Here is a 24,609-nt window from a genome sequence, read left to right as displayed (position 1 = left end):
CTGGAACTGAACTTGACAAGGGATGCAAAGAATAATAAGGGCTTCAATAGCTATGTCAGCCAGAAAAGGAAGGTCAAAGAAAGTGTACCCTCTCTGATGAGCAAGACTGGCAAACTGGTAACAACAGACGAGAAGGCTGAGGTAGTCAGCAACTTTTTTGCCTCAGTCTTCGCTGGCAGCCTCTCTTCCCACACCTCTCGAGTGGATGGGCTGAAAGACAGGGTCTGGGAAAGTAAAGTTCTTCCCATTGTAAGAGATCAGGTTTGTGACCACCTGAGGAACCTGAACATACATAAGTTTATGGGACCTGACGAGATGCATCTGAGTCCTGAGGGAACTGGCTGGTGTAGTGCCAAGCCACTCTCCATGATATGTGAAAAGTCATGGCAGTAAGGTGAATTCCCCAGTGACTGGAAAAAGGGAAACATTGCACCCATTTTTAAAAAGGGTAGAAAGGAGGACCCTGGGAACTACCAACCTGTCAACATCACCTCTATGCCTGGGAATATCATGGAACAGATCCTCCTAGAAGCTATGCTAAGTCACATGAAGGACAGGGAGGTGATTCAAGACAGCCAGCATGGCTTCACCAAGGGCAAGTCCTGCCTCATCAACCTAGTGGCCTTCTATGATGGAGTGACTACATCAGTGGACAAGGGAAGAGCTACGGATGTTGCTTATGGAGCAGATCTCCTGGAAACTGTGCTCAGGCAGATGGAAAATAAGGAGGTGATTGGTGACAGCCAACATGGCTTCACTAAGGGCAAATCATGCCTGACAAATTTGGTGGCCTTCTATGATGGGGTTACAGCATTGGTGGATAGGGGAAGAGCAACTGATGTCATCTACCTGGACTTGTGCAAAGCATTTGACACTGTCCCGCATGACATCCTTGTCTCTAAATTGGAGAGACATGGATTTGACGGATGGACCACTCGGTGGATAAGGAACTGGCTGGATGGTCGCTCAGAGTTGCAGTCAACGGCTCAATGTCCAAGTGGTGACCAGTGACAAGTGGCATTCCTCAGGGACCAGTGCTGTTTAACATCTTTGTCGGCAACATGGGTGGTGGGATTGAGTGCACCCTCAGCAAGTTTGCCGACGACACCAAGCTGTGTGGTGCAGTTGACACACTGGAGGGAAGGGATGCCATCCAGAGGGATCTGGACAGGCTTGAGAGATGGGCCTGTGCGAACCTCACAAAGTTCAACAAGGCCAAGCGCAAGGTCCTGCACGTGGGTCGGGGCAATCCCAAGCACAACTACAGGCTGGGCGGAGAATGGATGGAGAGCAGCCCTGAAGAGAAGGACTTGTGGGTGTTGGTGGATGAGAAGCTCAACATGACCCGGCATTGTGTGCTCACAGCCCAGAAAGCCAACCGTATCCCGGGCTGCACCAAAAGGAGTGTGACCAGCAGGTCAAGGGATGGGATTCTGTGCCTCTCTCTGCTCTTGTGAGACCCCACTTGCAATACTGTGTCAAGCTCTAGGGCCCCAGTACAAGAAAGACATGGAGCTGCTGGAGCGAGTCCAGAGGAGGGTGACAAAGATGATGAGAGGACTGGGGCACCTCTCCTATGAAGACAGGCTGAGAGAGTTGGGGTTGTTCAGCCTGGAGAAGAGAAGGCTCAGGGGAGACCTGATAGCAGCTTTCTTAAGGGTACCTAGTACCTAAAGGGGCCTACAAGAAAGATGAGGACAAATGGTTTAGTAGGTCCTGTTGTGATAGGATATGGGGTAATGGTTCTAAGGTAAAAGAGTGTAGATTTAGACAAGACATAAAGAAGAAATTTTTTACAATGAGGGTGGTGAAACACTTGGAACAGGTCCCGGAGAGGTGGTAGATGCCCCATCCCTGGAAACATTCAAGGTCAGGTTGGACAGAGCTCTGAGTAACCTGATCTAGTGGGGGGTGTCCCTGCCTACGGCAGGGGGGTTGGACTAGGTGACCTTTAAAGAATCCGACCCAAACCATTGTATGATGCAACTGTTTGTCGGTTGATCCATTGTCCACTCCGTGGCGTCTCTATGGTTCCAGTCTTGGCACAGAACGCATGGCATGTGCATGAACATCTGCGCAGATGATACCAGTTGGTTTTATTCAGCTAATTTGACTATATATCGGAGTTTCGATTTCCATAGAGGGCGGGGATAAAGTTTACTGCGGTAACATTGTCTAGCTGGGGAGGGACAGAGCATGTGTAAGTGTAAACTGAATCCTTATGTACATATACATGTGTGATGAAAGGGTGTCATGCACAGGATTATACAGATGTAACATTTTTTTATTTAAGTGAATGAACTTAAACAAACAGGCTTAGCACTAGAGCTGAAAATTTCAGGTGGAGGTTGAAGTAAACTGGTACTTTTTTAATTTCTTCGATCACGTATACCTCAAGAGACATATTTAGACTGTCCTGGGATCTGTATACTCTGATTTACTTTCTGTGTTTAATGGCACTGTTCCATACTATCTCAGAGGCAAACAGGAACAGTAATGATTAAAGTAAGACATTGATAGCTGAAGCAATGCATTTTTGTTCTCTGATTTTCTGCCAAATCTCATTTTAACATGGAGCTTGTGCACTACCACTGACCGTCTTGGTTGCTCTAGAGTCGTGGGAGTGTACAGGTAGTTTTGTTCTTCTGGTGCTGTGCTTCATTTACTTACTAAATACCAGTATTTGCATGTGTGGAGGTATATACATACCTGTACCACCTTCCAAGCAACTGCTGATAGCTCCAAGCACTTCAGACTTCTCCTTAATACGGAAGCGTGCAATATCGTTTCTTAAAGGAGGGCAAATAAGAAGAATGAATTACACAAGACATACTTAAAAACACACCATTTTTTTTCTATGTGACCTAGAGCCTGAATAAAGCATATTTGACTGTTGGAACTGAACATGCAAGTAGCTTATAAGTGTTGCCCAACAGCTTGCTTTGCAGCTTTAAACTGCATTGCTTTTACATCTAACTCCCACAGAAAAACATCTCTCCTCAGGGGAGAACTGGTTAATGGTGAGTCATCCCACTTCCTGTGCGCTCAGGTATACCTGTGCAAATGCAAATCGCTGCCTGGAAACCTGTTACACCAGATCCTGGATCTGAGTTTCCCTTTCTTTTTCTTTTTTTCCTTCTTCTTTTTTAATCTGGGAACATGGTGGCAGAGTGGTTTCGGAACTCTGTGAGTGTGAAAGTTAAAATATTTCCCACTGGTAAGGGAAGGGGAAAAAAAGAAAAAAACATATAGATAACCATGTTTCTTTCATGTGCTTTGCTTCAGAGTGACAAGCCGCCTCCTGTCACCAACGCTATCCAGTGCTCTCGAGGGAAAGCAGAAGATTCAGAGGAATGGGTGGATGGTGGTAGGCCTGAGCCAGAAACGATCCTCCAGATGTGCCAGGCCCAGGTTGCGGAGCTGGAACAATGGCTAGACAAAACTAAAGTGTCCCTGGGGTCAGACCCCCAGACCCCCAAAATGCAGGAGATGGTGGAACTGCAGCTTGCTGATTACCAGGTAAGATGGAGTGGTCAGTTTGCTGCTGCCATCCAAACAAGTCGTCCTTCCCTGGGGTGTGTGTCTGCAGCAAAGCTGTGCTTACTGCTTCTCCTTTCCCCGCTTTATCAGCTTCACTACACTGGGCAGAAAACAAGTAACTGCTTGGCTTCCATTTCAGGTGCAGCTTTCCAAGGACTTAGTTAAAATACCTATGTTTAGGGTTGGGATCTTTATCTAGGGGATGGATTTAGGTAGAACTCTGAGTATTTTTAAAGCTTTGTTTTTCTTTGGATTATTTTCAGACACATGGCTCAGTATAGTTTGGTTCCTCTGTTAAAAGGCAATTTTTCATTGGTCTCAATCATGATAAATCAGCTAGGAAAAAAGGAATTTTTTTTCTTTTGACATTTTCACTTTCTATTGTTGCCGGAGTGATTTAAAGGACCGGTATAAGATAGTTTTGAAGCTAGTAAATTATTCTTTTGCACTTTTTGCAAAAGGCTGCCAGCGCAGGTAGAAAGATAGGGGCTTTTCCCCTGCCCTCTGTGAGCAGTGACAGTATTTGGACCTACTGCTGTATTTCTAGGGCAGCCTCTTGCCCTGGATGGCAGCGGAAGGAAAGGAGTCAGTGGGCGGTACTGGAGGGAAACAGGACTGGCATGAGGGGCTGGGGTGGGTGGGAGTCCTGGCATGCAGCTTTTCTCTCTGGTATGCAGATTAAAAGAAAATGTGCAGGCATGCCACTTTGAAGTTCCCTGCAGTGCCAGTCTGGTGTACCAGCTTGCTTCAAGCACTGAGTCTACCTAAAGCAACAAACTTCCCTCACCGTGAAGGAACCAATACCAAAATGTCCCTGTTTTAAATTACTAGGAGATGTCTCCAGCTGTTTTATTGTTGTTGTTGGGTGGGGGCTTGTTAATAGGAACCGAGTCCATGCCAAGAAGTGCCTCTGGGTCTAGACTGTGATTCAGCCAAGTGCTCAGGTGCTGAACCCTGTGGGAATTAAGATCCTGAATGCACCTAAGTAGCTGGCGGTGTCTGGATCCCATTCAGGGTTCGTGTCAGCATAGGCTTCAAGAGGGCAGTTCCAAGCGGTAAAAGCAAGCAGGCTTCAGGCAGCTGTAACCACTGCTGAATTCCTGTTGGCTTTTAACAGTTTGGCTCAATGTTAAGACATGAACATGAGGGGGGAGAGATTTTTCCAACCTAGTCAAGATCTACACAGCAAAATACACATAGCACAAAGCAGAAGCACTCTCTAGATATGGACGTATGATGTAAAGCAGTTAATTTGTTGCAGTTGATTACTTTGCAGTTGAGCCATGGTACCTGTCTCCACACTCACCTTAAAAATGTGAATTTGAAGTAATGCAGAGATATAGTTTGATTCACGGCAGCTTGAATCAAAAACCAGATCCCGACAGTTTACAACAGCCTGGCTGATGTATGGCAATGTTACTATGTTTTGGTAATTCAGCATCATTCCTCCCAAAGGGTGATGTGATCAGTCTGTGCACTGCCTCCTTCTCCCCCATTGGGGTGTGTTGTCATCTTGGTTGCATCCAAATGGAGTCTATCATTGCTGCTCTCCTCTTTTATTACTCCATATCTGAGTTTATATAACTTCCTGCAGAGGCTGTTAGTTTTAAGACTAACTCTGTATAAAATTTGTTTAATTGTTCAGAATAAAAAGAGACTATATCGGAGAACATCTAGGGGGTTTGCAGCTATTTCTCTTTTTGCTTGTATTTTTCTGTTCTTTTCAGACAGGGGAAGTGTGAGCATTGACTTCAGAATGTTTTAAGGAGTGTTATACTTCTAAGAATGAATAATTGACTGCTGTCCCTTCTAGGTGTTGTTATCGGAGATTGAACAAAAGGTTCTTTCTTTACTGGAAGATTGTGGAGATAGTGCAGACTACCAACAAGAGACAGAGGCTCTTTCCTTGAAGCTGAAGGAAGTGAAGTGCAATTTGGAAAAAGTTCAGATGATGCTTCAAGACAAATACAATGAAGAGCAGGTAAAGCACATGAGTGCTATGCAGAGCAAGAGTGAGAGTGTCATGGTGCTTTAATGTGCTGTAGTTGCAGAAGAACAGTTAGATCTCACCATGTGAAGCAAGGAAGGGAGAAAAGTCAAATCAGAAATGTCAGACTTACTATTATTCTACTTTTTAGTGCTGTATAATTATTTGTAGTTTGCAGGAAGTAGTGGATTTTTAATGAGTCTCTGAACAACATCTTTTCTGCTTTAAGTGCTCAGTGACAGAGGTCGAGATTTTGTGAGGAGTACAAGAAAAGGACAAAAAGTTTTTTTGGTTTGGTTTGGTTTTTTTAAATGCCTTTCAAATGCCATGATGTTTGTTTGTGACAGTACCACAGAAGAAAGGCCTTTAAGCAGTAACTTTCTCTTTGAAGAATGCATAAATGGCAAGGGCAGTGACTCTGCCAGCTCTCCTGCACCACAGCTGCATGCTCTTCGCTGAGTTTCCCAACGGATGAGATGGTAACTCCCAGCTTCAGAGCTAATTCCCACTTTGTTGTGCAAGGAGGCAGATATCTGATGTGTTTGTGTAAAAGCAGCCACAGTCTCTCTGGTGCTGGAGGAGCACAGTCTAAGAGGGAGCTTGCATGGCCCAGGAGAGAATTAGCGCTGCTAAAGGCTCTTATTGAAATAGTTCTGTGAACACAGACAGATAGAAAATCCATGTGCATGAGCAAATTTATAAACGTAAATTGCACATGTCTGTAATTTGGTCAAACAATAAGAATGGGGGGCTAGTATCAATTAATCTGCTAACAGGAAAGGCAAAACAAGCCTTGCAGCTGTCAGGGAGAGAAATGCGAGGGCTTTAGCAGCCGGTTAGAATGGGTCAAACTTTCAGTAAATGGAACTGCACAGAAATCTTTGCAAGAGTAGCAACTGTGTTTCATGCACTGATGATTCTATGTATGGTGAGTCTGCGACAGCTCCGCTTTCGCAGTTTCTCCAAACTGCACCTGCGGGTTCTACTGTCTTAAGTCTGGAAGCCTTCCCACAACAGGTCTCTCTTTACAGATTCACAACAGCGAGGGGATTGACCCAGAGCCTCTTGAGATCCTACACTCAAACGGCTTCAGCACGCCCCAGCTTGCCCTTGCTGAACAGCCGCTCAGTCAGCACAATGATTTCCAGCACGCACAGGTAATTCTCTGCTGCCCCACATCCCCTGCGAGGGACAGCTGCATTTATTACCTGCTGCAGTTTTCACTGTGGGATCAAGTCTGTCAAGGGTAGGTTTCAGCCACCCCTCTCCTCCAGGATTAGGGGAGTTTATCAGGATGGAGAAAGGCCTCACCCCTAAAATCCCATGTCCAGAAGGTTCAGTAATACTACAAAGCTGGATGGTGCTCTGACACATGCCTTGTATCGTAGTGATTCAGATGACATCACCCATCCCTCCAATCTCCTATCACTGAAGCATTGTTGTATTATGAAATCTGAATCTATATATTGACACTGCTTTTGAAGATAAATTTGAAGCTAAAGCTTTGTGAACATTTTCCCATGGGCTAACTCACAATGACTTTAAGGTTGTTAACACAATAAAAAAATCCTGTGACGTTCTGTGCTCTGTAAACTACTTTGTTTTGCTACCTGAAAATTAGCTTTCGCCCTTTTCATGCTATTAGAAAAGAGTTGGAGAAAACGATCCAGCCTGAGCTGCTGAAATTGCTCACTTTTCACTCGACACTCTCTTTTTAACTAATGGAACTTAACCTCATATTTGAGCAAATCTCCATTTTCTCTTTTTCTCTGTATATGAATGGCAGTCAATGGCCTTTAAATTTCTATATATGCATAATTTGTTTCTGACTGCTGGTTTTTAAAACTTTAGCTCAGGCAGAAATCTATTCCATAAAAATACACATTTTCAGAAAATGGTTTGTTTGGTAAACTCATGTTTACACATAAACTGCATTTTATGCTGATAGGTGTATTCTTATTTTCTTTGCTAAATGAATTCATGTAAAATGTGATTGGAAAACCACAATCATCATTTCAGATTAATACAGTGCACATAACTGATTTTACTGTTCATGCTATTCTTTGTGCACAGGATCTGAAAGTAAAAGCAGCTGAGCAGAAAAGCCTCATTGACTTCATTGAGTCGTGTGTGGAAAAAATGCAGCCACAGTTTGACGACAGCGTGACTCAGAAGTTAGAATCAAGGTACAAAATAACAAAATCAGTTACCAGATTCAGTGATGTAAAACTGCCTAAACCTGCTGAAACTGCAGTGGCACCATTGGTTCTGTGCGGGTATGTGCGCCTTTAGAAGAAAAATTGCAGAAGCTGGGAGATTTCCGCCATCAACAGGCTAAAGAAATTGAGTCTTATTTATGTGACAGCTTCTTTGATATTGGGCTGACTCAGTGTTTAGAGTCAGTCTTGATATCAGGCAGCACTGACACCTGCCATAAACTAAAGCAGGCCCATCTGGAGCCAAGTTTGGTCTCTCTCTTCACAGCCTTTGCTGTACAAATGCATGGAGATAGCCAGCCAGGTTTAAAGGCAGCGTCTTTGAAAAGGGGGCATTAGGATCGTGCACCTTCCAGCATGGAACCGAGACATGCCACAGGACTGTGCTCCCCATGTTGTCATTTCAGAGGTGCAGGCTGCCAGCAACCCTTAGGGTGTTTCACAGGAAGGGAAAAGCCCAAAGAAATGTATCAAAGTTTGGATTAAAGATCATCCATGCACTTGATTTCACTCTGGTTTTGGGGCAGGAGGAATAGAAACTGATCTTATACAAGTCGTCTTACAAATCTAATTCTGCTTATTCTGCTTCACTATTTGCCATTCTAACAATGTTTTCTCAATACAGCAATGGAGAATCTGATCCAAAGAGCAAGCAGGCTGATCCCACCTTAGCTCCAAAGGACCAAACGGGTAATAAATGGCAATATTTGCAACAAGAGCTGTCATCAAAGATGAAATCTCCTCTCTGCCAGCTTGTGGAACCTCAGGTCTGTTCAAGTTCAGTAAAACACTCCTTCTGCAGGCAGTTGGTTGTGCTACAGATAGCAATTAGTGTACATTCTTGCATCATCACATCATGTCTCTTCATCAGATAACTGAAATCTGTGCAAGTATTCTCCAGACAAAATTGTTACTGCATACTGTTTTCATGATTGTCTTTTAATTTTACTTTGAGTTAAAGAACATCTCTGAAGTAGTGACTACTAAGCATACTGTGGAAGCACATAGGTGAATCCTTGTAGTTAACATTCAGACCAGATATTATCTGCTTAATTCTTTCAAGAGAACTAAGAAAGTTAGCCAGCAAGTTCCCAGCTGATTTTCATGGATGTGGGTTAAGTCTCAGTTCTTGCAAGTGAGAACATTTTGGTCAAAACACATCTCTGGCTTAAACTTTGTTCTGCCATTCACCATTGTATTCTCTCTTTCTCACATATCAAAAGCAGAGTTTGGACTGCAACAAGAGCACGCTATGTATTTATTCTGAAGAGACTGCAGAATCTCACTGCTTGGACAAAACTATACTTTCTGTTACTTACAGTTTTGTTCACTTTAAATTAGAATGACTAGATTCCTTGTTCTCTGAAATTACTGCGTTACGTGGAAGAATATCAGTCATGTAAAAGGATGACTGTCAGCTCTTTCTCAGGCAAGCCTCACAGTGCAGTGGGCAGCAGGGCTGCCTTAACACAAACTGCAGCTTGTAGCTCTTAAAGCTGGGAATCGGAGGCTCCTTTTTCAGTCAATCTCTCATCAGGGCATAGCCTACCCAACTAATTTTTGCCAGTAAAAAGGGAACCCTGATATCCAGGTGCTTTTATTAATGCCTTAAAACTTTCATTTTAATGCTTTTTGAGAGGAGTGTTATCTAGTTGCTCGTAGCACTGTCTTCGAGTTCTTCACCTAATTGCAATGTTCTTTTTCCAAATGTCAGATTACAACAAAGATGAACGTGCTACCCCGAGGCACATTCACTAGTGCAGGAACCCCGACTGTGGAAGAACTGAAAAATTACACTGTCCAGCTGGGAGACCTAAGCCAAGAAGCAAATGTGGTGCATGCACAGGTAAAAATGGCATGTCCTAGCATTGCAAAAAATACCAGGGATTCCAGACACAAGGCACTGTTTGGGCACCGGGAAACAGAGCTGATAATCATATTGTTGGAAATGGTGTTCACTGTAGTGTAGCTATTCCATCAGCTATGGACTGTAACGTAGTGATTAGGATTTTGAGAGGAAAGATTTCAAGTTTCAGCCATGGTACTTCTGGTACCTGAATCCAAAGATTAGCTAGTGTGGGTAAAACTCCTCAAACTGTATAAAGCAAGGAGCCTAAGAATGATTTCAGTAAATCTGCAGTATTGGAGCTGACAAGACAAATGGTGGTGTGCCCATTCCTGAGATTAGAGACCTGTAAGACCACAGCCACTCCCAATACATAAATGGTCATTGTCTCAGCTTTGGCCTTGACAGATCTGAATATTACATGCATATAACTGTCTCATGCAAGTCTGTCTCTCAGTATTTCATTAATTCCATTTTATTATTAGCTGAATGAACCTCTAACCTTGTACAAGTGAATAAATCTTAGCCTTGGGTGAAAGTGCTGAAAACTTCTGACTTGCCTTTCCCCAGGATAATGTGGCGGAGGAAGTCTCTTCCAATTTGGACAGAAAATTGTTTGAGCTGCTTCTGGCAATCAGCCGATGTTTGAATAACATGGAGGAGATGTTAAACACCTCAGTCCTCTCCACAGAAGAGGCAGCCGTGCAGCAGGCTCTTTATGAGGTAATTGTCCTAAAGCACCCAGGGAAGGAGAAACCCCAATGGATTTCTCTTACAGCAGAATATATATGGCCTGATATTTCCTCTCTGTTTTGCTGGTATTATTCAGGAATAACACCACCAAACTATTTGGTGTTGCACAGATTTGGGCCTATTGCTTTTAACAACAATTATCAACTTGAGTCCTGCTGCCTTTTACAGGCAAGAGTTTTTTACAGGAGAGAGACCATTTTCACTCATGTTATCTTTCTTTCAACCCTTTAGACTCTTTCTGTCGAGCTGCAAAAACTTCACGCTGATCTGAGTGATAAAAAGGATGATCTTCTAAAGTCTATTAGCTGCGCTGGTGGGAGCACAGATGTGTTCAGCGAGTGCTTTAACAACTTACAGGCGCGGCTAGAACAAACTCAAGCTGCCACTGCTTCAAGGAGCAGCTCAATGAAAGCTGGGCTGGATCATAATAGCAATTATCAGGTACTCCAGTGCCAAATGCACATCTTGTTTCACAGCATCTGTTAGACTTGTCAGTGTTAATGCATTTGGATTACAGATGAGCAATCTATAATGGGCTTGCTTTTTTTTTTTTTTTGGTACTAAACAAACTTGTCTTGGCCTCTCAAGAAGCAAATTAATTTTGTTGTTTGCAAGGCTGACTACTTTAGAGGTCTTGATCACAGTAGAAAAATTGTATGCAGAAAGGATGGAAGTAACCGGGGATCCCATGCACGCTGAGCTACAGGCTAAAGCAAGTTTCTGTGTGTAGGCATTAGGCCAAAGAGGGTTTCATGTATTCTTTCTGCTGCTGGGTGGACTCAGGAGAGGCAGGCTTCTTCCTTTTTGGTGCCATGTCTGGCTACTTTTAGCTATGTATTGGGGGTTGATTTCACCATTTGTATTTACTATTCCTTTAGATTTTGTGCCACAGTAGCAGAAGCCTTAGTTTTGCAAATTTGCGGTTTTTTTGGTCTTTTTTTGAAAAGCAGATAGTGAGAAACTTTTCTATAGGTTCTTGTGATGGGGTAAATTTACTAGCTATTGTTGGAAAATACTCAGATCAGGTACATAGGCTGAAGTAAGGAAAGAAAAGCCTGGTCTTTGAAATACAGTTTCCACTGTCCAGCAGAACTCCAGTGTGTTCATCATCTGCAGTCAGCCTAGCTCTTTACTGCTGAATAATAAAACAGGTCCTTTGAAGAACACTGGGATGTTGTCTCCAAACAGTAGCAAGACTAGTCTTGCAATGTTTACTTATGCAGAATCCACAGAGCTCCATCAGTCGCCGGTGATGGGCTCATTTTCTCATTTTCAGAAGAGAAGAATTTGTTTCTCTGTAAGTTTCACAGATTTTTACGGTCATAGAGGATCATTGTGACAGAGTAATCTGCTTTCTTACACTACACAGACTACAGAATTTCCATCTCTCAATTACTGCTTAAAGCCCATAATGCACATGCTTTATTTTGTTTTATTAAAGAGGAAAAAAGAGTTTTTGCCATAAGAGGTAACTGTTTTGTTTGCTGTGTAATTTTGTCTGGTCATTACTATATTCCTGATATGTGATATACTTCTGAGGTTTGTTTCTTTTGCAGAATGAAACCAGGCTGCTCTATGATAAGCTAACTGAGAAGAAAGCTTCTCTGCAACAATGCTTGAATGCGATACGTGGACGTAGTGTTTCTGAACAGCTTCAGGTAATTTCGTTTGAAGGAGAGAAAAAACTAAAAACTCTCAGCATTAGCTGTTCTTTCTAGTTTTCTGCAATCTATTAAGTTTCATATTTTCTAAAGTTTGAGTCTCACTTAGATTTTAAGAATGGGGAAGGAGAGAATTCAGTATTTGCCACTCTTTTTTTTTTTTTTTTTTTTTTTTTTTTACTACACCTCAATCTGTAGTCAGACTTAATTCCAGTCCTTTTAGTGGTTGGAGTGGAGGAACCAGTCTCTCCACAACCTCTCAGAGCAAATACACCCCACACTATGGCAGGGAAGAAAAAGAGCTACACAAAGTACAGCACTTCACACGTTATGCCTTTTTATGTGCACAACTAGCTTTTCTTTGTTGTTCAGCATTTATGAGCACCTTATCATATGGCATTTGACCAGTTAAGCTATTTTCTTTGGCCTTCATAAGAATTAGCAGAGAATGAAAAACGAATAGACTGCATACCCTCGCCAGAATGGTCATCAGCCATCTATCTGTTTGTTGGTGAAGCAAAGAGAGTGTCCTGACACTTTTGTTACAGGCTCATAACCTTGTTTACAGCCATAACTTTCTGCCAGGTTGCAAGCTATGTTCAGAACTGCTGAATCCCCTAGCAGGGACTGCTGCCTTAGACATATTCTGTCAAGTAACCGCTCTTGGAAAAGGAATGCCAGAAGTACATAACTTCCCTTCCTTCAGAGAGAATCTGTCTCAATCCATCCCTGACTGAGTCTTTCTAATTCGTAAGAAAAAATGGTATTTTCTGAGTGCATGATTCCTTTGGCTACTCTTGAATTAGTAAACTGAAATGCATATTGAATGTTGGACAGAGACACAAGACCTGAATTCTTTCCATGGCTGTGCCATGTCAACCCAGTAAGCTGTGTCATGAACAGGCTGGTCTATTTAGTTTATAAGCTCGTTGGATCTCGGGGTCTCATTGTGAACTTACGCAGCAGTAGCACAGCAGAGATCCAACCCCTGGATCAGCTGCACTACTAGTGATAATGGAAAGTTTAATGAAACAGAACTCTTCCTAATAACTTATTTTGTCCTTAATTCAGAAAACTGATGCCTGTGCTTTGGAGCTGCAAAGCTTTGAAAACCAAGTAGCAAAATTGAGAGGCCATGGGGAAAGATTTCAGTTACCTATCACCTTAATCCAGGAAGCTTATAAATTAGAGGTAAGAACACAGTACAGTTTCCACTTACTCAGCAAGTTTTGATTCTTCTAAGCAAGATATTTTTAGCATCAAAAGGCTGATGGTTATTTTGCATTCTGGGAATGTGTGTGTGTGGGTTTGTAGGATTCATTTCTGTCTTTCATGAATCACTAAACTGTGTTTACATTGTAGGATGTTTTGGATGACATGTGGGAGATTCTGAAAGCAAAGTATGTGGAGCTGAACTCTCCTTCCATCAGTGAGAGCCAGTACGAGGACTTACTTCATGGATTTGCAGAGCTGGTAGCTATTGGACGAGAGAAGATTGCACAAGATCCAAAGCAGCTAGCGAAAAGCAAAGCAGCTCTACAGTCTCACCTGAAAAATCACAAGGTATAAGATGCTTATCACAGCACTGCTCAGATCAGTATAGCAGGTGCACTGTTTTCAGTGACTGGTTTCTCTCCAGTGTTATGGAGGAGAATAACTAGCTCATAGCATAGAGGAGGGACTGCAGTACGTGAAGAAAACAAAGCAAAGTTTTTCAGTAGGCCAAAATAGGACCCACTAAAATATGAGAGATTGTTATTACAACTGCAGTTTTGGTGATAAATTAAGATCAAGATTTCAGTTTTGTCAGTCTAATGCTACTTTGGCTTACCTCAGAACATACTGATAGGCAAGGAATGTCCTTCTAATTACTGGTAAAAAATCAGTAGTGAGGTTCCTGAAGTTACTATCTAGCAGTTGGGAATTGAGCCTTTGCTTTCAGTATTGGAACTAGATTATCTCTGAGGTCCCTTCCAACCAAACCATTCTATGATTCTGTGCCATCATGATCTGATGGAGGAAACTTACCCATAACAGCTCCTTTTCCGAAGGGAGAATAGTTTATGTCCTCCCCTTGGCAGCCCAGTGTCCCCTGTACCCAGCTGGTACGTTTGATGGGAGATGGCTGAGAATGCACCTGCGTCCTTACTGTCCTGCTGCTTGGCAAGAAGCCCTGGCCAGTGCTAGTTACTCAAAGATGTCTCTGTCATGGCAATGCCTTGATTTAACCCCCTCACATAGAGCAGTTAAATAACTCCCTTAAGAATTGCTTCAGGATGCCAAGCACTGCAAACCACTACTCCTACTCCAGAGTCATAGGAGTGGTGTTTGTCACTTGCAAATTGCCCTTAGCAAAGCAATATGTTAGGAATTTATTTACAAAGGAAAATAAATAATGTATCTGCAGTGCAAATATACATTGCATGTAATGCATGTATGATCCTTCTTAAAGAGCAGGCTTTAACTTGTTTTTTTCAGGACTTTTTCCACAACCTCATGACCCACATGGCTTTCATGCAAGTATTTTCCAAGAAAGTGACTCCCTCCATCCTACAAAAGAGAGAGGAATTCTGGAGAGAGCTGGTGAATGAAGTCAAGTTGCTGGAGCAGAAGGCCTGCCAGTATGGTATACACTTAGAGAGCCTGTTAAAGGTAATGAGTCAAAAGAAATACAGAGTAAAAGCTGGAGGGAAGAAGGAGAAGAATTTCATCTAGGGGAACCCTTTCCACACCAGTGATTCTTTGGCTAGTAGTTGTCCTTTCCTGTCTCCATTGGACAGCAACAGGCTATTACTTGTTCTGTGTGTGTCAGTAAACTGGCTTTTTTCCTTGAAAACCTCGGAAAGTGTACATTTCAACCCATTACTCTGACATGGGTGAGACTTTATGATTTCTTGCAGTAATTTTTGAGTGCTTGGACTGACAGGAGAGCACTTTAAGGCACAAAAATACCAGTACCACTGTAAAATAAAACCTAAAAATTGATCTTAAAACACCCCTAGAGAACATAAAAATTAAGTATACAGCTTTAAGAAACCTTGAAGATATTAGAGAATTAATTCATTAATTCATCTGTGGTGAAATCATGTCTTTAATATCTGTAATGTTTCCATATTATTCACTTATTTTCGTGTTTTGTTTCATTAAAGCAAGAACTGCTGATGCTAGAATAAGCATTAAGGCTTCAGTCTGATGTGTGCTATGTTAATGACACAATGTGTTGTTTAGGAATGGATGGAATTTGATGATGAATGCCTAGTTATCAATAAGGAGTTAGAGGCACTTTCCTCTACGCTGCCTTCTGTGAATTTGGTTGAAGAAACAGAAGAAAGATTAATGGAAAGGATTGCACTTCTACAGGTATTTATGTGTCTGTGTCTCTGACTGGTTTTCTTTGTGGATCTGTAAGGCTGGCAAAAAGATTAGTTAGAATATGAGAAGATGGTTTGCAGGGCACTGTTTCCTTTGTGTCCTTGTCTCTGTGTGGATGCAAACCGATAACTTACTTTTAAAAGTAGTAGATCAGGCTGCTAATTTCAGGGGCTATAAGTTCATTTACAACTATAGGACTTTGTCTTGGAATGCAAATATTTTGCAGAAGATCATGTGCAGGCTACATGGATCCCAAAGACAGCAAGGAGCTTTGGGATGAACACAGAGCCACTTCTCTGTAATTCAGGAACGATTTTCATACCATGATGTAAAACCTATGGAAGAGGAGAATCAATCCAGTGCCTTCAAATATCTGAACCCCAGCTTGCAATAGAAGATTGACAGATTTACCAGCTCCTTTTAAAATCCTGAGAATCCAAAATGAGGTGTCCTGATTCCTATCTGACTAAAGAGACCAAAATTCTTTTTGTATAGAATGGCAAATAGGGTCCTGGTTTGTTCCCAGCTGCATCTCTGATGTCAGAGCTACACCTTTATTTAGAACATCAAGTCCAGTTGGAAACATTTTATCTATGTTTTAAACACATTTGAATATAAGGATATGAAAGCAGCCTTTATGGTTGTTTAATAAAATTAAGAAGAAATAGTGTTTGATAAACTTAATGATGTATCCTCAGAGAGTGCTCTGCATTCCTCACAGGTTTGGCCTTTCTTGGTCTTCAGAGGACCAACAAGTTTTTATTAGAAGTTTTTGAATTAATGAGTCTTTGGTATACATTGAGTCCAGTTTGATTTTTAGATTCATAGACTATAAAGGCAAAAAGGACTACTGTGATTTTATCTAGTTGGCTGCATGAAAGAGATCATTGGACATTCCCAGAAAATTCTGAGCTACAGCAAAGCTTTTGAAATAAATCAACAGTAGATCTTTACAATCGCAGTGGCCCTCTGGTGCTTTTGATGCCTGTCACACTGAGACAGGAGACATGCAATATTTGCATAGCCATTGATTGTGAAGTTGCCTGATTTCCTTTGTTTTTTTAAGTTCTTAACTAGTTCTTCACTCTTAAGTCTTTATTTGTCTTTAAAGACACCAGAAACAAAGTAGTAAGGCTTTAGAGGATGCTTTTGGGGTGAGTCCCTGCACTGGAGCTTCACAGTTTCAAGGACAGAGCAGAGTAAAATTCTCTGGGTCTTAATTCCTGTCAGAGAAATATCCCTATTAATAATAAATATCGTACAAGTCCCTTTGGCCTGGAGAAAAGTAAGACACTTGCACATCACAAAATTGCTCCATTCTGCCTTCTCCCTGGGACTGATCTACTTCCTGGGGTTTTTTTTTCTTTTTTTCCCTTTTGTCATTTTGACCTTCCAATGAAGTGTAGCAATGGTAAAATGATGCTTTGTTTTTATTCAGCTGTCTAAGCAAACCAGACCTCTTTTACATAATCTCTTCACTGTTCACTCTTCATTCCTCCCTGCCACCATTATTCAACAATTATCCCAATAGCTTCCTTCAAAACACTGGTAACATTTTTTTTTTAAATAGGATAGAGCCAGAAGGCCCTCTCAGAACAGGAGGTCAATAACTTTCTGCTGAGGACAGTCATATGTTTGGACAATGCAGCCAGATCTGAAAGTGTTTGTCCATTGCTTGAGGTTTACATGTGTCAAAAAAGCCCATCAAATCATAACACATTCTGATAACATATGAAATGATATTGAGATCTGTCTTGATCTATCCAGCGGAGACAAAAAAATAAAAAACCTGTGTCCCTTTTGCATGTAATGGAAATATAGATTCCTTCTGTTTGGAAAATAAAATATATGACAGAGAAAATGTGAGATTAAGAAGTTAGAACAAATGATGTGTTTTTCTAGCTGTGTTTTCAGTTTTTAAAATATTATTGTTTTGCAAACTTCCCATATTCTGATAGCAAATCAAAAGCAGTGTTGATGAAAAGCATGCCAGGCTGTACCAGATGGTGAAAGAAGGGAAGAAATTACTGACTGCTGTGAACTGTCTAGAAATAAGAAGTCAGATTGGGAAGCTGGAAGAGCAGTGGTTGTCTTTAACCAAAAAAGTTGGACATGAACTACACAGACTTCAGACATTACTCAAACTCTTGGTCAGGTGGGTATAACTCTGAAAGCAATTAGAGATATCAGCTAGAAATTGTGTCTGACCTTCTATAGATGTATTTTCTGAAATATGACAGTGAATTAATAAATAACATAGCTCCTTTAAATTAAAAATGAGAAAAAAGGAAAAAAAAAAGCAGTGGTGATCAGAAAAGTGGCCCTTTATTACACAGCTGATCTCTCACTGTGTAGACAAGTGCTTCACTTCCTGCTTATTTTTGTAGGAGCAATATTTTGATTGCTCCTATTGCAAAGTCAGTGCATCTAGGTGAGAGTTAGCTGCATCGTGCTGCAGTTTGTACATTGGAAGTGTTAACAGAAGCTCTGATCATGCTGCCCTAAGCATTTTGGCCTGCTACGAATGCAAGCTAGCCTTTATTCCCATACAGAGGCATAATGTGCCTGTCTGTGCACGTACACTGCCCACCTTACACACATTCAAGACCTGGCTGGCATACTGCCTCAACTCATGTTTTGAAGCTCTCCAAAGGAGGAAGACTTAAGCATGCTCAGTGCTTTCACATGGCCCAAGCCAAATGTCAATGCAGTCCTGGCACTCAGGTGGAGACAGTTTGGGGCTCTACAGCCCAGTCTGTCAGCTGACGTACCAAACTCAGCTTTCCCGGCCCCTGGTCTGTGTGCTCTGAGCTCAGGCTGGCTGGACCCATAGTATGGACAGAGCTTGCTAGCTGTGTATTCTGCACTATATCTTGGAGCCTGCACAATCTCCTCTGGTGGTTTTGACCTCCAGCAATGCTCTTTTCACCTGTATGAGCTTGTCTTGGCAACTGCTGGGTGGATACAGAAATAGGATGTTTTCAGGGAGAGCAGACCAGCTGAAAAGAGCTGATAGAAACAGTCTCGTGTGTACCTCCAGCTGTGTTGCACATTGATCCATGCTGTGCATGGTTCTGCAGGGTTGTGTAGCAGGATAGATGCCAGAATAGCATATGCCTCCTCACAGAGAGGAAGACAACTTGGAGGATGAGAAATGTATCTGAGACTCAGCTAGGAGATGTAAGTTGGTGTGTTGTGTTTTCTCTTTATAGCTACAACAGAGACTCGGAGGAATTAATGAAATGGCTGGATTCTGCTCAGCAGAGAATGAATTTTTGGAAGGAGCAGTCTCTCAACGTGTCACAAGATCTTCCCACCATCAGGGATAACATCAACAGCTTGTTTGTAAGTCAATTCTCCTGCCAGGTTTAGATAAGACCTCGTGACTTCCAGGGAAAATGACCCTTTTGAGTGGTTTTTGTATTTGTCATGACCCAGAAGCTGCCCACATACTATAGCACTGAATGGCTTTGTGCCCCAAAGCCACCTCATTGCCAGTGTGGGGAGCCTTGAGGATGGGAGACAACCAAAGACCTTCCTTCAGATTGCAAGGCCAGCCAGAATGCATAAATCAGAACAGAAACCTCTCGTAATGAGCTCCCAACTGCAACACATCACAGCCCAGCCAGGATCTCTTGTGTACCAACAGCACAATAGCATGGTTTCTGTCTTGCTCCTGATGCCGAATACCAGGTATAGCAGTTCAGCCAAGCTGACGGGCCACTTACCAGCTGAATCTGGCGTGTGGGCTCAGGGAGCAGGAGTGAAGACAGCGGGGCGAAACAAAGTCAGAAACATGCTGAACTGCATTTCATGTCTTTGCCTGCCCCCCTGTGCTGTGCTTCCCTTGTATGACTAGCCAGGAGGTTCAGCCCCAGTGTGAGGCCTGACAGAGGGAGTCTTGCACAGTGGGAAAGCAAAGCATCATGAAGGTTGGACTGGTAGGTGTGAGCTGGCCAGAGACTCAAGGACTGGGGTTGCTCCCTGGAGCACTGTGTGAAGTGGGGATGGGGATATTCCCAATCCCTGTGAAGCAAAAGATGGTATTCAGCACTGTATCAAGCTGGGCAGAAAAATGCCTTACCTGCAGCCAGAACATGTTGAGGTTAGGTTTTCTGAACTTTACAAACTTGCTAAAATCTGTTTGTTGAGGCAGTTCATCCTGTGACTGAAAACCTGGTTTATAGTCTTTATTTAAATAGATATATATTTACCCTCTCTTAAATTTCTCCCATGCACCTCAGACATTCTCTAAGGAAGTTGATGAAAAATCTTCCCTGAAGTCATCTGTGGTGAGCACTGCCAACCAGCTATTTCACGTGAAACAAGCTGATACTGCAGCACTTAGGTCATCTTTGGCAAAGTTTGAGCAAAAATGGGGAGAACTGATGATACAGCTCCCAGCCATCCAAGAAAAGCTTCACCAGGTGAGGAGAAAGTCTGCTACCATCTCTCAGTTCGAGCTAAATAATTACTTTAAAATGTTGCTGCTGGGATTCAGTTGGCTGCTCCATAAGGCTCCCAAAGCACCTCTTTCCTAATTAGCTGTCTGTCTTGCTTTCAGTATATCCCCAATATTGTACTGCAGTTTAATTATTGCAGTGTTCTTCCTGGGCTGTTTTGCACATATCTATCATCTTTACAATTTTATATGAAAGTCTGTTACAATTAGAAATAATTTTATTTCAAATTTCTGAATTCTCGAACTTTTCTTAATTTAAGTCATATACCCCCCTTGGAGCTCAGGGCTCACTTTCAAGTTCGTACCCTGATAATTGCAATTACAGTGCCTGAGCCTTTCTAAAAAATACAGATGTCATCTTCCTTGATATTTCTAACAAGCAGACTGTAGAGGATTCATTATATGCTTTACTCTCAGCTTCAGATGGAAAAACTTTCATCGCGGGAAGCTATTGCTGAACTAATGACCTGGCTGGACTATGTGGAACAACAGCAGGGACATGAGGAGCCAATAAATTCACAATGTAGTGCTGCCCAAGTCAGAAGCCTCCTTCAGAAGTACAAGGTAAATGGGAAGCTGTAAGTCCAGGCCTTCTGCAAGGTGTTTGGCTGTTGGAAACAGCCTACAGGCACTGTCATATCCTTTCCCTCGCTCTCGGGAGGGTTCCTCAAACAGTCTCAAAGGTGCCATAACATCTTCCTTTATAAAAAACTTTTGCTTCCATGCCACACAACACACTGCTTGCCTGCAATACAGCTACTGCCTGCTGTGCTTTTAATCTCCTTTTCGTCATGCTGTCCCATCTGTCTCACTTGTTCTCTGTCTCTTACATTTAGGTTATAAAATGTGTTGAGCAGGAAAGCTTTGCTTCCTTAGGAAGATTGACTCTGTGTTTGTGCTATGTTTTAGTCTGCCTTTTCAACTAGGAATACCTCGTAATGGAGTTCCATAGCCAGGATCCATTTAACTAGACAACAGGGGTTTTGAGTATTATGTTCATCAGAAGAGATAACCTGCTAGGAAGGAGGGACAAGATGAACATCCCTGCTGAGAGAGGCTGCAGCAGACTTTTGGCTCTGTTCAGATGCTAAAGCACCAATGGCAGAGGCTGATTGCCCTGGCCACAGGAAGGATTGAAGCCATGCTTGCACCTCCATAGATGCCAGGGAGCCCAACCTTAGGGCACGAATCCTTACAGGGCCATATTTTGCTCTTAGTGCCTTAGAATAGCAAATATATAACACTTTGGTCTATATCAGTTGGATTTGGAAGTTGGAAGGTGAGGCACTGTTTTTAACCCTTTGGATATTTAGAGATCAGTTTGTACACGTGCCTTCTCCACTTGTCAGCAATGTGGGGATGCGTATGCTGAGAGGTAAGCTGGGGTATAAGAGTCATGATTTCCTACAGGGAAGCAGCTATGGCTTCAGTACCTCTACTGTGGTATTCCCTGGTGGCTTTTTTCTGGGTACTACTAGATACAACGAGGAGCCCTTTCCTCTCCTCTTCTCCTAAGATCTTCTGAAATAAAAAGGCATTCATAGAATCATAGAATGGTTTGGGTTAGAAGAGACCTTCAAAATTATCTAGTTCCAACCCCCCTGCCGTGGGCAGGGACACCTTCTACTAGACCAGGTTGCCCAAAGCCCCATCCAACCTGGCCTTGAAGACTTCCAGGGATGGGGCATCCACAGCTTCTCTGGGTAAGCTGTTCCAGTGCCTCACTGCCCTCACAGTAAAGAATTTCTTTCTAATATCTAATCTAAATCTCCCCTCCTTCAGTTTAAAGCCATTACCCCTTGTCCTATCACTCCATGCCCTTGTAACCAGTCCCTCTCCAGCTTTCTTGCAGGCCCCTTTAGGTACTGGAAGGCTGCTATAAGGTCTCCCAAGAGCCTTCTCTTCTCCAGGCTGAACAACCCCAACTCTCTCAGCCTGTCTTCATAGGAGAGGTGCTCCAGCCTTCTCATCATCTTCGTGGCCTCCTCTCGACTCACTCCAACAGGTCTATGTCCTTCTTATGTTGGGGACCCCAGAGCTGGATGCAGTACTGCAGATGGGGTCTCACAAGAGCAGAGTAGAGGCACAGAATCCCCCTCCCTTGACCTGCTGGTCACACCTCTTTTGATGCAGCCCAGAATACAGTTGGCTTTCTGCGCTGCAAACACACATTGCTGGCTCATGTTGAGCTTCTTGTCCACCAACACCCACAAGTCCTTCTCCTCAGGGCTGCTCTCCATCCATTCTCCGCCCAGCCTCTAGCTGTGCTTGGGATTGCCCCGACCCACGTGCAGGACCTTGCACATGGCCTTGTTAAACCACACAGCTTGGTGTTGTCAGCAAACTTGCTGAGGATGCACTCAATCCCACTGTCCACGTTGCCAACAAAGATGTTAAACTGCGCTGGTCCCAATACCAACCCCTGAGGAGCGCCACTCGTCACTGGTCTCCACTTGGACATTGAGACATTGACCACTGTCATTGACAGCTCTTTGAGTGCGACCATCCAGCCAATTCCTTATCCACTGAGTGGTCCATCCGTCAAATCCATGTCTCTCCAACTTACAGACAGGATGTTTTTTGGGACATTCCCTTATGTTGTTCTTACTTTGAGTGTAGCTTCTCACTTGTCTCTGTGGGCAAGGACGCCGGTGCTGGAGGACACTTTTTCCTCCCAGATATTCTGGTATTCTATTCTGATAGCAGATATTTTGATAAAGGAGTACAAGCTCTTTTCTGCACTTGTCTGTGAGTCGCAGGAGTGCGGGAAGGCCTTGGTCTTAGCCTAATCTGAGCCCATGGCACTGTGATGGCATCGTCGAATGGATAAAGTACTGGGTCTGGTACCCCTAGGTTTTATTGCAGCACTAGCCTGTTCTTACCTTGAGCTACCCATGTAATGATATTCTGTGAAAGTTTCAGCAGATGGATATAGCTACACAAATATAGAATGGTAAAAATTGAGAATTATTCCTACAGCCAGGTCTCTTTCAGAAAAATAGTTTAGGCCATGGTTAGGAATAAGCCATGAATGTCCCATGACTATGCCTTGAAGCATCATTGGAACTGATCAGACTAAAACTGCCAAACTAATTGTTTTACTTTGTTTTGTTTTGTTTTCCCCTCCAGGAATATATGATGGAAATGAACTTTAAACAGTGGATGGTAGATTTTGTTAACCAGTCACTCTTGCAGATGAGCACTTGCGATGTGGAAAGCAAGCGGTATGAAAGGACAGAATTTGCTGAGTGTCTTGGAGAGATGAACCTGCGGTGGCACAGGCTGCAGGCGTCTCTGAACAGAAAGGTTTGATTGAGTTCTCATTTCTTTCTCTCACTGACCTTGCTTGTGCCAGTGCTCTGTATTTTGCAATGGCCTTTCTCCCTGACTCTGAAAACACTGTTGAACACAGTGAGACTCCCTGTGCTCTCAGCTGTCTGTCCATGCTGCTGTCTCATGGGCAGCCTGTGGAGTGGTCTCATAGCACGTCAGCCATCAGGTGATGGGCAGGCATCCAAACCTCAGCAAGGTCTGGGAGGGTAAACTCTCCTGTAGCTTGCAGGGAGGGAAAATAGACAAAATCTGCTCTTTGTGACAGCCTGGGATTTACCCTATTTGACTGTATTAGGTGGAAAAAATAAGATTCCTTATATGAAGAAAATGTAGTCGGTGACATGTCAACAAAGAAGATCTATATTGAGAAAACTATGAAGAAGGAAGAATTCAGGGTAGAGTCTGCAGGGGAACCTGTTACTGAAATCTGTTGAAGCTTTGGGGTGTTGTGAAAGTTGGGGCATGTAAAACTTAAGGGGAGAAAACAGTGGATGGTTTGTGGGAAGGAGAGGTGCTACACTGTTTGGTACAAACAGCCAGGCCCTGCTCAAGAAACACACCACCAAAAATACAAGCAACTCCTCCATATGCCATATGATGGGAATGAGAAATGGGGATATATTAAGCTACCACCCATTTTCCTGTTGTAGCAGTTGCATTTGCCAAAAAAGTAATTATTAAGTAAGTAGTGTTGACAGCCATATTCAGCTGGGGACATACAACCCTGCTGGAAAAGGCACTGCAGGGATCTGTGGTACCAGCACATCTTCTGTGTTGCTCTGTACAAAATCTATTTCAGGCATTTCCTCAGAATTACTTTAGTGAGGCTAGAAATAATCTGTGCATCCAGACTTAGATGCTGGTGCTTGGGTGCTCCAGTGCCCAGAAAAGCTAGTGTGACTCATGCGACATGGAAAAGACCAGGGGAGGGTTAGCATCCCAAAATGCAAACATGAGGCTAGTCTATTTCTCTCCCAAACTTACAGGGCTTTGGGAGAAGCTGCCCTCGCTGAATGCACATACAAAGACTGCTGATCAAACAGAAAATTCCCAAATTTTTCTGACTCAGGCTTCCAGAAACATTTTCAAGTGGAAAATTCAGTTCCTGCACAACTGAAAATTTCCATGATGAAATTTCAGTTTTGGGGAGGAAAATAATTCTTTTCTCTCACCATTTTCAAGAAACTGCATTCTGGGATTTAATGGATCCTCGGGGCCAAGATTGAAGATAGGAGACTTGAGGTCCCTTGCTTATTAGTAACTTTGTTGGTGGGTTTTAGGGAGAATGAGGTTTTCAGACTCCATATGAATGTGTCCATGTAGCCCGGGGTCCTCCAACTCGTCAGGTCTGCAGGCTGCCAGCTCTAGAACCCATACTGCCTTGTTTCCTTCCCAGGGAAAAGGTCAGATCCTAAAGAGCCAGTAGAACTTTTTATCTT

At 42.9% G+C, this 24,609-nt stretch overlaps 1 protein-coding gene across 6 annotated transcripts in view; it reads left to right on the top strand.

The window, feature by feature from the left end:
• SYNE2 (spectrin repeat containing nuclear envelope protein 2) overlaps positions 1–24,609 on the top strand; it is a 201,830-nt gene that overhangs the window by 119,474 nt on the left and 57,747 nt on the right. For all 6 annotated transcript variants that reach the window (XM_054825951.1, XM_054825955.1, XM_054825950.1 and 3 more), the window contains exons 68-85: positions 3,286–3,519; positions 5,354–5,521; positions 6,559–6,684; positions 7,601–7,713; positions 8,369–8,510; positions 9,458–9,589; positions 10,160–10,312; positions 10,574–10,783; positions 11,899–12,000; positions 13,075–13,194; positions 13,366–13,566; positions 14,482–14,655; positions 15,232–15,363; positions 17,334–17,530; positions 18,588–18,720; positions 19,620–19,802; positions 20,255–20,401; positions 22,967–23,143. In XM_054825951.1, coding sequence (XP_054681926.1) covers positions 3,286–3,519; positions 5,354–5,521; positions 6,559–6,684; positions 7,601–7,713; positions 8,369–8,510; positions 9,458–9,589; positions 10,160–10,312; positions 10,574–10,783; positions 11,899–12,000; positions 13,075–13,194; positions 13,366–13,566; positions 14,482–14,655; positions 15,232–15,363; positions 17,334–17,530; positions 18,588–18,720; positions 19,620–19,802; positions 20,255–20,401; positions 22,967–23,143 — 2,844 coding nt within the window. The remainder of the gene's footprint in view (positions 1–3,285; positions 3,520–5,353; positions 5,522–6,558; positions 6,685–7,600; positions 7,714–8,368; positions 8,511–9,457; positions 9,590–10,159; positions 10,313–10,573; positions 10,784–11,898; positions 12,001–13,074; positions 13,195–13,365; positions 13,567–14,481; positions 14,656–15,231; positions 15,364–17,333; positions 17,531–18,587; positions 18,721–19,619; positions 19,803–20,254; positions 20,402–22,966; positions 23,144–24,609) is intronic.

This window comes from Grus americana, chromosome 5 (genome assembly GCF_028858705.1).
Source record: "Grus americana isolate bGruAme1 chromosome 5, bGruAme1.mat, whole genome shotgun sequence".
Taxonomy (NCBI): Eukaryota; Metazoa; Chordata; class Aves; order Gruiformes; family Gruidae; genus Grus; species Grus americana.
The sequence above is the reverse complement of the archived record's forward strand: the minus strand, read 5'-3'. Positions and strand labels throughout refer to the sequence as shown.